General features: G+C 31.4%; 1 protein-coding gene across 2 annotated transcripts in view; it reads left to right on the plus strand.

The window, feature by feature from the left end:
• Positions 1 to 10,042, plus strand: part of LOC145303400 (uncharacterized) — a 45,784-nt gene extending 35,742 nt beyond the window's left edge. For both annotated transcript variants that reach the window (XM_080144714.1, XM_080144713.1), the window contains exons 9-11: positions 1,051 to 1,315; positions 4,529 to 5,446; positions 9,821 to 10,042. In XM_080144714.1, the coding sequence (XP_080000840.1) occupies positions 1,051 to 1,315; positions 4,529 to 5,446; positions 9,821 to 9,900 (1,263 nt within the window). In that variant the 3' untranslated portion in view covers positions 9,901 to 10,042. The remainder of the gene's footprint in view (positions 1 to 1,050; positions 1,316 to 4,528; positions 5,447 to 9,820) is intronic.
• The last annotated feature ends 4,261 nt before the right edge of the window (positions 10,043 to 14,303 follow it).

A 14,303-nucleotide genomic window follows, 5' to 3' on the forward strand; every position in this document is an offset into this window, starting at 1 on the left:
TTCTTAGTATCGCCTGCAGTGAGAATTAAACCTTCAGAAAAGTGTCACTTATAGCAATTTTCTTAGTACTTTAGCTGTTACGCCACAAATCCTTGCGAAACGTTGTGCAAATAATACAATTTTGTAGCTTTAAATTTCTTCGTTATTAATCATATATTAAACTATTGAGAGTTTTGTAAGCTGTTTACATAGAATGTGATGATGTTACCATAGTTCTCAGGCTACGCTGAGTATGGACAGCTAGTATTAGATGAAATATTCTGTTAAATTGAATCATTTTTTTTATTTGCATAAACAATTATTATAATTTCAGGCTGTTTTAATCGTTTAAAAATTGCTATTTGTTTATGAAAAACTTTTTTTACATGCAATTACTTTTCCATGAGCAGAAACATTTAACGTGCAAACATAATTCTTTGTATTAATTTAACAGTGTAAAATGAAGTATTGATTATTGAATAATTTGATTAAATTTTGACCTCACCTCCACCCTTAAGCATACACTAAAAGATGCATTTATTTAGTTTTTAGCTTAAATATCAATATCCTGGAAATAGCTGGACACAAAAAATTTCCCCTGAAGTGTTATAGGGTTATCTTGGTCTATAAATTTAACATAAAATAATTCCTCACTTTCTGAACAGAACAAGTATCTACTTTTTTTTTCTTCTTCAAAATGGCCACTATTTTAGAACTACAAACCATTTTGCAACGCCTGAGGTGAAAGTTATGCATATATCAGTAAACTCCTGAGTCGGCAAATATACACGTTTCTAGATGAGAATGGCCTTCGAAATGTTGAAAATTGATATATAAACTTATTTTCGAAATCATAATTTAGTTGAACTCTCTAATCACATTCTGAAGAAAAGACAAATCTTAACAGCAAATTTTATCTAAACGTTTTCTCTCCGTTCTTTCTCTTTTTACAGGATCTACTATCGTCAAGTCCTGTTGAGTTGAACTCTCTAATCACATTCTGAAGAAAAGACAAATCTTAACAGCAAATTTTATCTAAACGTTTTCTCTCCGTTCTTTCTCTTTTTACAGGATCTACTATCGTCAAGTCCTGTTAATCGTCGCAGCCGTAATTACATGACTAATTGTTCCCGTGACTCGTTTGGTTTTGCACACTCTTCTCCCAATTTCTCACCCATTGACCCACCATCGTCTCCACTTTCCTCAAGATCCCATCAGCGGAAGAAAGGTTTGCATGTCTACTTGGAAGAATCCCGGAAACAGTTATTTTCCAGCCCTACCACATCACCTATTGGCGTTGATAACAATGTTTCTGAAAGAAATTTCAGCATTATTGGTAAGACCTTTCTCATTTTTTTACGGATTCTTTTCTACTTTTATTTCTTTATTTATTTTATTCTCCCTGAATGAGTTTTGAGGTGCCTTTGATTTTTGTGGTAGTTTTTGATAGATTGTGCTTCACACTTCTAACATGTATGATTGCCGCGCGAGAATCTTATTTGCTCTTATTAACACCAACTTGCCAACATAAATGTCATCTTATTGTATTGTTACACATATCAGTAATAATAGGGCTTGTGTTATTATTGGGTGGCCTTGCTGATAATCGAGTAACGCTTGTCCAGAAAAAAATCATATTCCAAAAATCACATAAATTGATCAAGTAGTTTTATTTTTATAAAGAAAATCATTTTTAAGCGAATTTAAGTTTTTCCAGTGTCCCCATATTAAAAATGACTTTCTACAATCTTGCAAGTTTGAACTATTTGGAGTTCTTTGCCTTGTTTTCAATCAAAATGATGTTGCAATATTGTCGTTGTTCACTTAGCAACAAAATTTGATTTTCGTATTTAAAAATAAAACTTTGATCAATTTACGTGATTTTTGATATACACTTTTGAATGTGAGAACTAAAGAACAAAATAAGGGAAGAGAGTTACGAGGCTGCTGAAAGTAAACCCAAGGTTCATTTTTCTACTCTCCTAACATGTCCTACACCATTTTCCATACCTAAATATTCTTTAGATGATGGTGGAAGCTCACACAAACTTTTGAAATGTTTAACTCAACTCTCATGTCAAACCGAAAGAAACAAAGATTTTTTTTTTTTTTTTTCAAAAGCGCTACTTCTTTTATCCGATCTTATTTCCTGAAGAACTACATAGCTCATAATCTTATCCATAAACCATGTCTGAGAATTCCCTGATTTTCTTGGATCCTTTTAAAAAATAATTCCTTGATTACAAATGATAACATTTGATGAAAACACCAGCAAAATTCTAATGGCTCCTTGTTCAATTTCTCCATGAATCAACATAGCGGTTTATAGATTGAGAATGCTGTCGTAAGACATTGATAGATTTGTGCCTTAATTTGTCCAACTCAACATTTTTTGCTAATTTCTGGGCCAATTTGTTAAATACATATAAATATATATAGTGAGTTATAAAATATATATGGCGATTAAGCTACACTGAATATTCCGCGTTTCATCCACTCTAGGAGTCTTCAGGCTTATGCGCGAATTTTGTGGTTGTTTGTTGTTTTTATATACGCATCTTCTATTGAGATTTTAGTTAGCCAATCAGCTTTCTAGTATCCACCGCGCCCTTCCTATCAGTTAATGAGAATGCACTTATCGGACAAAGGCATATTTGGCCTCTGATTGCCCTGTTCCTTTGTGTGTGCTCTATTTAGCCTGGATATCTAGTTTCTTGATATGTTTTAAATTTAGGTTAGTGTTTTTTTTTTTTTTATGTTAGTTTATATATAAATATATGTACATACATATATGCACACATATATGTGTGATCGTTTATGTATATTCATATTTATTTATTTAATTTATTTATTTTCTATTGTTTTTGTTAGTTTTAAAACTATTTATATGTATATATATGGTTTGAAAGAAAATAATATAATCTTTCCAAGTATGTAATTTCTATGTGCATTTATTCATTGAATTATTTTTTACAGCAAGTTAAAATGGTTTTTACTTTGAACAACCAAAAATTTGTATTTTCTTCTCCAACCAGTTGAAGCGAAAATATGACCAAGTAAACTTAACAGAAATTTCTTAAAAAAAAATAACTCTAGATCCACAAAACCTCAATTACTTATTAATAGAATATAATCTCAAAATTATTTGGATATATAATTTCTGAAATTTTAATTATTTGAATGCTTTAAACTACTGTTTCATCTTGAGTGTCATTTTCATAATGTTTTGGTTGATGTAACCTCAGACGTTCTTCAGATGTATCTTGTCCAACTCGGAAATGTTTGTTGAACTCAAGAATCTGCATGAAATTTCAAGCAGAACCCTTTATTTATTTCATTGCTCTTGTTCAGTCAGCCATGACTAAGTAGAAGTCCGAAGTAATTTGCAATTCTATTTTTCTGTTCACACATACCTGTTGTACAGTGGTTAGAGGATTTGAAAAATTCAATTGTAAACTGACCTTCTCCTGAAGGTTAAAGGTTCAATCCTCAGTGTGGGTGACCGAAAAATACAATTGCGAATTACTTTGGACCTCTATACAGTCATGGCTGATGGAATGAGAACATGCTACCCTCGTGGAGTAACTAAAGGGTTCCGTTGGAAATTTTGTGTAAATTCCTGAGTTCGACACAAACATTCCCAAGTTTGACAAAATATACCCAAAGAAGGTTGGAAATTACATCAACCAAAATGTTGTAAAAACGACACTCAAGATGAGAACAATAGTCCGAAGAATTTACATAATATTAATAACCAATCCTTATCTAAAAAAATTTGGAAACATAACAAAATTTTAATGTTTTAAAGCCTGGATAATTTGAAACTTTCAGTTGGAGCGTGGTTTAAAAATTACAAGTTATTTTATGTCTGCACGTGAGAAAAAAAAAAAAAGAAGAAAGAATTGTAGTGCCTCTTCATCCTTATTTTGCTCACTTGCCTTTGGCGTAGTCATTTTTTTTAATTCATTTAATTTTTTTTTTTGGAACTTTGTAAAAATGGCTTTATGCCTGTCTTTAATATTAAGAGAGAATAAACAAGATAATATTGATGGGGGTGGGAGATATGTTTTGGCTTTGGGAAAATAAGGAATTTTGTGAACTAAGCAAATTCAGTATGGCATGAAAAATAATGCTTTAGTTTGAATGAACAAAGTTTCTACGAATGATTCAAAACCTACTTTTTGGAGGAGATAGGCACTGGTCTATGGAGAAATTAATGTCTTCAATCAAGAAAGTTAAATGGTCAATTATGTGGTTAAGATGATCATTGGCAGAGTTCAAAGTTAGAAAAACCTACATCTTTGTTTATGTGTCAGAAGTACAATATTTTCGTTTATATATGTATATGATAGGTGGGGAATTTCCAGGGTGAAATTATTTTGAGGTTAGATAGTTAAAATTTGGTTTCTCAGATGAATCTCAAAATGAATCTCTGGCATTTGTTCTCAAAAGCTGTTCTTAATGTGCTTATATAGTAAAACTTTTTTTTTTTTTTTTTTTTTTTAATGAGTTTTAAAAAATATCTGCTTTAAATTGCTTTTTCTTTCAGATGGTGGCAACATGGACATGCCGACAATTTCTTCCCTGGCACGAAAACGATCAGATTCAGCAGAATTTATATTGAATACAAGTTTTCTTAAAATGTCACCATTACTCTCTTCAGTTCAGAAAGAGTTGAATCTAATAAACTCTAATACCAACTGGGATCTCAATTCAGAGCCAGATGTTTCTTCGATTTCTTCTGAGGAGGATACGCAAAACCTTTCCACTTGTCCAAATATGCGTTCTGTCTGCGAGCAAAAGACCACTCGTTGCACTGTAGATGCTGCTGCTGCGGATAAACACTTGCATGTGACAGATCAAACGGCTAACACTCCTGACGACATGAATAACAATGATGCTGGCAAGGAAGAGGATAAAAGTAATAACAATGCAATAACCGATCTGCAAAACATTACGTCGTCAATGTCTGCCAACTTCAGCATCATGCCGTCAAAACTAGAAATGACTAATGCAGACAACTCTCGCTATGTGTCAACGTTGCAACAAGATACAGGATATATGTCATATAACACCATGAATTCCATGCCTTCTCGGTCAGAAATTTCCCAATGTTCAAAATCTGTTTTCTCTATCTATAACTGTTCATCCCAGGATATTCCTGAGTCGTTAATTGATGCTACCAGGCTGTTGCCAGAGAGAGGTTTGGTGGCAGACAGCATACCACCGTCAAAGACTTTAAGTTTGAAACCCTCGGCTGTTACCTCTTATGCTGATTCGTTACTTGACTATGATGAAGTTGTAGATCGGGCTCGGCAAGTATTAACCCTGACGTCCAAGTTTTGCATAGGTCAGCCTGGGGAACCTCCAGTTGCTGAGACAGACAAAGATAAAAGCAGTGATATGTTACAGTGGCAACCGATTGGGGCGTCAACACCAACTCATAAAGGGTCTTTTAAATCAGCAAGTGAGTAGTTTTTGATTTCCAATTCAGCTTTTTTTTACCAATTTATTTATACCTTTTGGCTATTTCCTATTTGAATCTCTAGTGCTATGAGATTAGGCTGTCTGAAGATACTGGCTTCCTGACCTGAAATCCTCCATTGATGTTAGTTTTTTTTTTCTTTCCCTTTGCAAAATTCAATCATGGTTTACAAAGTAATTGTCTGTATTTTTGCGATGAGGTGTTTTTATTGATTGAGATTGTCACGTTTCGGCCGTTTTGCCCTCCGGCCTTCGTCAGGTATTCCCCAGTTCGATACAAAACACCTGACGAAGGCCGGAGGGCAAAACGGCCGAAACGTTGTGACAATAACAACCAAGATGAAGAAGTCAGTCCGACAATCTCAATCAATGGTTTACAAAGTCAAAAACAAAAACAATTTTCCTCTTCTAAACAATTAAATGATGAATAAGTATTTGAATTTATAATGAACTTGGCATAAGGAACCTTTTTCCAAAATTATTGGATTCAGCATTAAATAATTTGAAATAACAACCAAACCAAACCTATTTTAATCAATCTCTTATAAATTTTCAATAATAAAAAAAGTACTTTCATGAATAAGGTACCTCTCTCTACCATGCTAGAAAACTACTGAGGATCCTATATCTCTACAAAGACACCATTTGCTTATGCATGGAGTATTGGTACGTCTGAACTAGTGTATCTTCCACTGCATTTCTTGTGGAACCAATGTGTTTCTTTTCTTTTTTTTTTTATTCATGATAATTGTAAACACTAGTTTCTAACTGAAAACTGGAGTATTTTATCAATATTCTTAGTATTTTATCAATATTCTTAGTATTTTATCAATATTCTTAGTATTTTATCAATATTCTTCGTATTTTATTTGTCCAAAAGTCTGATGAGAACAGTTAAAAACAAAATCAAATTTTAAATGTGGATTATTTGGACTATTGTTCTCATCTTGAGTGTTATTTTCACAATGCTTCGGCCACGTAACCTCAGATATTTTTCAGGTTTCTCTAATTGAACTCTGGGCAGTAAATGTTTACTTTAACTACAACAGAACACCGACCAATAAAATTTGGTTTTTTATAGGTTTTCAGGGTCGCTGACAACGAATCTGATATTCAAACCCGTCGCAAATTTACCGTTTGCATGGTATTAACCTCTGAACCCTCACACTATTTTGTGCCAACTCACCGCCATCGTTTATGCTATTCTTACATAAAAATAGTGCGAGGGTTCAGGGGTTAATACCATGCAAACTGTAAATTTGCGGGTTTGAATATCAGATTCGTTGTCACCGACCCCGAAAACCTATAAAAAAACAAATTTTATTGGTTGGTGTTCTGTTGTAGTTAAAGTAAACATTTACCCTCTGGGCAAAATAAAAATTATAGACAGAATGGCGGAAAGTAAGAAGACTCGAAGGAGAGCATATTCTGGGTAATAATCAACTAAGCAGGCCTATTATAGTATTTGATACGCACACACACGCATATATAAAAACTGCGTCAATCGCTTTATTGCAGATTAGTAAAATATCAATATTTCACTAAATATACGTCACAGCAAAATGAAAATTATATCATCAAACGACTGCTTTAAGATTAGTTATTTCCAAAATTTTTATTCAAATTCATGCGATATTCACAAAGTTATGACATTTTATTCTTTATCGTGAAATTTCCACTATTCATCGCTTTATTGCAGGTTTCTTAAACTATTGTTTTAGGGCAAAAATACAATGTCTTATCATGCAAACTTTATTTTTATTATATTTTTATGTCAAAGAATGAGAAAAAACACATCCTAGGTGCTAAGCCTCAAATAAATTAATTATTTATCGACATATCCACCATTTTTTAAATAACTTAAAACAACCTTTTGTTCTTTGAGGAAGTCAATTGTTCAATCACAAAAAGGAGTTATGGCTCTAGCAATATCAACTAGATTCTCCACAAGGTTTCTTTTGAAGTATATTGCTCTTCTCCATCATAAACTCCCTTTTTTAATATTGATCAGAGATATTCAATGGGTTAAGGTCTGGAGAACATGGTGGTCAGGTCATGAGAGTTTCTCCAAAGAAGTCCATAGATTCAAGGAAGGCTGCAGTCACCCTAACAGAATGGGATGGTGCATTGTCATACATAAAAATCATCTGAAAGCGACGTGACAATGGCAGGTCATCTAGCCATGGTGACAAATGTTTATCCAAAAAGGTTGTGTACGTATTGCTGGTAAGTTTTACACCTTCTAGAACTTGGAATTGTCCAACCAACTTATCTCTAATGATTCCTGCCCAAAATATGATGACTCCACCTCCTCGTTGGTGACAAACTCTGTAAGGGGTTGGAGTTTCGTTAGAGTTCCAAACTTTGGCCCATCTATCCGGACCGTCAAGAGTAGCACGAGTCTCATCTGTAAATTGCACGCGTTGGAAATCCATTTTAATCTCATTCTGCGCTCAAGCCTTTCGTTTTTCCCGATGTTGTTTGCTCAATGGAGGCCTTGGAATAATTTTGATGTTCCTTGGTATCTCATTCAGCACATTACATTGGGCCTGTCTGGATCTTGAAGTGATTCCAGCTCTTGCAAAAATGGAAGCACTGGTGATGTTTGGCTTTCGGTTGACTTCCCTATGAATTTTCCGAATATCACGATGTGAAAAGTTTCTCCTGGTACCCTTATCCTTTCTGGATTTGGTGTTGGGGTTGTTCACGAATGAAGCCAAAGTTCTTGGATCCCTTTCCAGCTCCATAGCAAAATCTTTGAACAATCCTTCTGTGAGTCCAGCAACAATCCTTTTCTTTTCAATGACCGTTAATCACCCCTTTTTTTTGGCATTTTAAAAGACCTGCAATAAAGCGATGGACATTATAAATTACTTGATAATAAATAAAATGTCATAACTTTGTGAATAATAATAAAATGTCATAACTTCATGAATAATAATAAAATGTCATAACTTCATGAATAATAATAAAATGTCATAACTTCATGAATATCGCATGGATTTGAATAAAATTTTGGGAAATAACTAACCTTGAAATAGACATTTGATGATACAATTTTCATTTTTGTGTGACTGATATTTAGTGAAATATTGATATTTTACTAATGTGCAATGAAGCGATTCACACAGTTTATATATAATGAAGTTATCAAAGAATACATCTTTAACAAATCAAGCTTATCAAGATGGAGAAAGCTCAACACTTTTAAGAGGAACAATTAAATATATTGAATAAAAGATGAGGAATAAAGTTTACATATAATTTTATTATATCATCAGATTGATAAGGAAAGGGTAAGAAACCTTTTAGAGCATGGAATTTCGAAAGTAAATGCTTCTCATCAGAAGAGAAGGTCTAGAATTATACAAAATGTAAAATAAAAACTGGCTTAATAACATTTAGATAAGAAATGAAGGAAGTATACATTAAAATATATTAAAGTAGGTATTAAGTATAAGACTAAAACCTTTGAAATATAAAATCTAGGAAGAAAAAGTTAAGCATATTTGAATAGGCAAGACTCTCCTGAATAGTGATAAATAAATAAATAGTACATTTTAAAGAGAAAGAATAGGTTTAAGATTCCTAAAATTAATACAATTGAATTATCTGCAAAAACCCATAGCATAACAAATAAAGTACTATGTTAAAATTCAGTTGTAAGTAACACTCTTCTTATGGTTGAAGGCTCAATTCTCAGTGAATGCAATTGCAGTTACTCAAGACTTCTACCCAGTCATGGCTGACAGAATGAGAACATGCTACCATTGTGGATTAAATAAACAGTTTGGTTCGAAATTCTGTTTTTCAGAGTTTGGCAAGAGATACCTGAAGAAGGTTTGAAGTTACTCCAGCCCAAATGTGAAAATAACACTTAATATGAGAAAAGTCAGAAAAATACAAATTATTAATAGTCATCTGAAAAATCCAGAAACATTAAAAAAAAACTTATTTTCATCATAAAATTAAGCAAATAACGTGCTCTCTGCAGTTTGTCCCTCACTTATTTACACATTTTAGACTTTTTCATATCTTTTAACCCTTTACTGTCAAATTTTACTTTCAAGTCACCTTTCAAAGAAACATGTATATTGGAAATATTTCTTACTTTTATGGCTTGTCAGCTCAACTGGTCTTCAATGTACAGATCTATGCATGGTTCAACATTTTTATAATTTTTTTTCTTTTCTCCCTTTCCCTTCAGTCAAGAAGAATATAAATTCATTATTGAAAAATTTATTGCATAAAAGTATTCTACCAGTAAAAGGTTAAAGAGTTTTGAAAATTACTATTCTGATAATTTTTTTCTTTAAAGTTTTCTTCTAAATACAAGTTTTCTTTCAATTTGTTTCAGGTGAAACTGCTGCTGAAATTCTTCAAAAGGCACAGGAAGAGCTAAACAAATTATCGAGGGGCCAAGTAATTCTTTCCTAGCGAATATGACAGAATTTCATTACTTTTTTTTTTTTGCGATACCAGAATCCAATGTCGAATACTAATTATGTGTATTTAAGAAATAAGTGAAAAAACAATATTTATACATTTCTCAATCTTTATTTTTTTTTGTAATATATTTAAAAACCTATTACATTTCACTTTTTTCTTTTTAATACATTATTGGTGCTTGTGTAGAGTGATGGTCTTTTAAACCAATGCATTTCAGGTAAAAGCATCAGTACGTATGTACATGTCATGTTGAAATCAGTATCAATTCCAAAAATTACAAAAAATGATCCTGTAAAAATATAATTACAAGTAAAAATAAAAATGATAGTTTTATTATATATTTTAATGTTGCAAGATCCAAGGGAGGTAACTGCAATCAATAATTTTGACTAAGTAAATACGTAACGCTATTTTTAAATACAAGGTCTCAGAATCTAATTGTGGTTGATTTTTTTTTTTTTTATCTAAAATACTCTAGCACATCATATACTCGATCATTTTTCATAATTTTTAGAATTTATACGACATAACATGTAAGTATGTAATGTTTCCATTTGATGTGCATTGATTTAAATGACCACCAATCTACACAAGTACTCATTATTTTAATATAAAAAAAAAACATAATCCCAAAAACCAAATTATGCTTTTTTTTTGTGATGCCAGGAAAAAAATGGCTTATTTTTCAAATAAGCCAAATTATTTAAAAATAAATTCCCAATTTAATTTAGCAAATCCCAATGATCATACATTTTTATAATCTCAATGCATTTTGATTAAAAATGAAATATATGTTTTTTTCCTTATAATTTTATTTCCATCATCATTATCATCGCATTGAGCCTTCTTACTTGTTTGTTTATTAGATCACAGCCTCATTCAGTATTCACCATTTTAACATGTGTGCGTTTTGTGATCCAATTTTCATGGACTTCAGCACTGTAATGTCAAACAAGTGACCATTTTACGCTGCTGTAATTGAATAGATTGTCAAACAAGATGGCTGACACTTGTAATGCTATAGAATTTAATAAACTGAATAGTTGTAAACACTTAGAATCTCAGTCCATCTTTAGAGTCCCACCTTTAAATAAATGTTGGTTCTTATTTAAAATTGGATTTGATTAAAATAAAAATACAGAAAAATCTTTGATTTACAGACTTGTCATGGAATGAAGATGTCATATTCCAAAAATCACATAAATTGATCAAGTGTTTTTTCTTTTAACCAAAAAAAAATTAAAATTTACAATTTTAAGCAATTTAATTATTTTGAATACAAACAATACATCTGTAGTCGAATTGAATTGTTGTCCTTGAATTTTAACACATTCTAAAACACCATAGCTTCTTCCGTCTTTCATCTCGCTTGTCATAAAATTCGATTTTCTTTGTTCCGTGATAGGTATATACATCATAAAGGTGTGTCTGTAGTTTTTTTTTTTTTAATTTTTTTTTTTTTTAGTTGAATTTTAAATAAGAACCCAGTTGGCATATCTAAAAATATGAATTATTTTTTTCCTGGCAGTGTGTTTATATAAAGAACCAAAATGTATTGACAGTTATTTACTGGATGTCTTTGTCTGTCTTCTTGTTTCTTTTTATAAACAAAATTTTGAAATTGAACAAATAAAATTTTCATGCTTGTACATTATAATTGGATATCTAAAACAATAAAAACATTTTAAGTAAAAAAACTATTACATAATTATATGCCATGTCGAAATTAGTAAAAATTCCAAAAATTATGGAAAATGATCAAGTACACGATCTGCTAGAACAATATTTTATAAAAACATTATCGATCCACCATTTTTAAATTTAAAATAGTGAAAACAAGGGAGATAACTCTGCTTCTTGTAGAATTAGTTGCAATTGACTTAGCTGGTTCTTATTTAGAATTCATAAAATAAAAAAACTACAGAAAAATCTTTAATGCATGCACCCGTCATAGAAATGCCATATTCCAAAAATCATATAAATTGATCAATTAGTTTTATTTTTATAAAGAAAATCAATTTTAAACAATTTAGAGTGACTAATGTGAAATCAGTAGCATTACAAAGCTGATCTCACAAGTTTGAATTATTGTAGACTTATCCCCCCCCTCCAAAGATAGCCACACTACACTGTCCTTTTCTTTTAATCATAAAATTTGATTTTCCTCGCTACTTGATCAATTTATGCGATTTTTTTTTTTTTTTTAATATATCTTCGTTCTATGACAAGTGCATACCTCAAAGATTTTTCTGGATGTTTTTTTTTTTTTTTTTAATTAGGTTGAATTCTAAATATGAACCAACTAAACTGACAAAACTGCATAAATTAGAAAATTTTTTTTTTTTTTTGTAATTATTTTTCTACTCTATCATGTATTGTAATTTTTACTAATTCCGACATGTAATTATGTAATAGTGTTTTTACTAAAAATACATTTTTTAATAATCATTTATAAAAGCACATGCACTAAAATTTACACTTAGACTAAAATCCAGTTGAAGTAAAAACACGCAAAAAAAACTTTGATAACGAAGTAAATGAATTATTTTTGTCTTTATTTTCAAATTGAAACTTTTACAGTTGTCAATTCTTAAACAATGACAACAAAATTGTTGGTAATTTTTTTTATTGAAATTTTTAGTAACATTCTTAAATTTGATGACATCAGTGCTTCAAATGACCAATCAGACTTATTTGAATTGAGTGTATATAAATTTTAGACAGCAGATGATGTTCTCAGTCAGTTTTGTTCAACATATTCCTTGTCCTGTTTGATTCCCAATTGAAACCTTTATATCCATTTAATATAAATGTTTAATATAAAAGATTTTTTAAACTCCAAACAATATTTATTTAAAAAATGAATTCATAATTTAATATTCAACAAAATTTGATTTAAATTTTAAAATTCAATTATTCTATATGACTTGTATTCTCTGTTTCCATCTTGATGTTTTTTTCATGCATTTCGGCTGATATAACGTCTAACCTTCTTCAGGTGTATCTTGTTGAACTCTGGAATCTGCATGTAATTTCAAATGGAAACTTTATTTAATCTGTTATTGCCTGCACTGATACTAGTAATACAATTGCAAATTACTTCCGATTTCTTCCCAGTCATGGCTGATGGAACAAGAGCATACTACCTTTATGTATGGAATAAAGAGCTCCGTTTGAATTTTATACAGATTTCAGAGTTTGACAAGATACACCTGAAGAAGTTCAGTTTATATCGGCTGAAACACTTAAATAGTCTGAATAGTCAAAATAATCCAGGTTATCAATCTTCATCTTAAACCTTCAGGAACATTCTGTACACATTAAAAGTTATGTAAACATTTACTTTATCGTCATCCTATTGTAAATAATCTTTTTCACCTGCTAATTTAAAAAAAAAAAACATGAAATTTTGTCAAATATCCTGCTCGTTTGGCAGGCAAATACCAGCCTTGTAGTGTTCTCTTAAATAATGACAATAGAGAAGTGTTTGTAGAATCAAGTCAATGCATGAGCGTCCAACACGTGATTGATGGATTTAGGCAGTTGAGAAAGTCTTGCGTGACTGTGAGACCACGTGCTCCCCCACTGGACAATGTTTGCTGACCTTAATATCATGTGTAGTAGATGCCGACTCTTTCATCTTCTCTTCTGGCTGTGTTGTTGTCTCTCACATTGATGAGTGTCGAGGGAGTGCACACAAGTTTACAAGTATAAAAAAATAGAACAACTCCAAACACATTCTGTATATATTAGCTGTACTCTAAGTGTGTGTGTGACATCATTGAACTTCTGAACACTAACATCTACATCTTAGTCATCTGTCGAGATTATATTTGTAAGTTGATAGATCAATTCATGCCCCCATCTACTTCGAGCCACAACCTGCCTTCAGTTTCAAATTGTAGTCAACTCTCGCAAGCTCAAGATTGTCCATCTTGATTAACTTCAGCTTCCTTTGTGCGACTTTGTGAACAATTTCCTCTTCATTGTCTGCCAACAAAGTTGACTTCACACAACCCCTGCTCCATTGATCAACTCATCCCCTCTTTTTCGCCATTGTTTTTCTTTTTTTTTTTCTTTCTAACATTTAAAGAGAGAAACATCGGTAGTATCACAACTCATCTTCCAACGCATCCTTTGGAATACAAACTTGTCAGAAATACGGATTCATATTTTCATTTCCTGCTAAAAAAATTCCGCTTTTAATTATAAATACAACCGATTCATTACAAATGAATTTTCGTGACAAAATTCGACAGAAGATGAATGTTAACTGAAATCTCATACTATTCTTCTGTTTTGGAATTCTTTTATTAAATATTTCTCGTTATTTTGCACAAATTTAAACTTTTTGAGATTTGGTTGTACAAGTCTTTTGAATTCTTACACAA

This window comes from Euprymna scolopes, chromosome 19 (assembly GCF_053919585.1).
Source record: "Euprymna scolopes isolate OS-2025 chromosome 19, ASM5391958v1, whole genome shotgun sequence".
In the NCBI taxonomy this organism is placed as follows: domain Eukaryota; kingdom Metazoa; phylum Mollusca; class Cephalopoda; order Sepiida; family Sepiolidae; genus Euprymna; species Euprymna scolopes.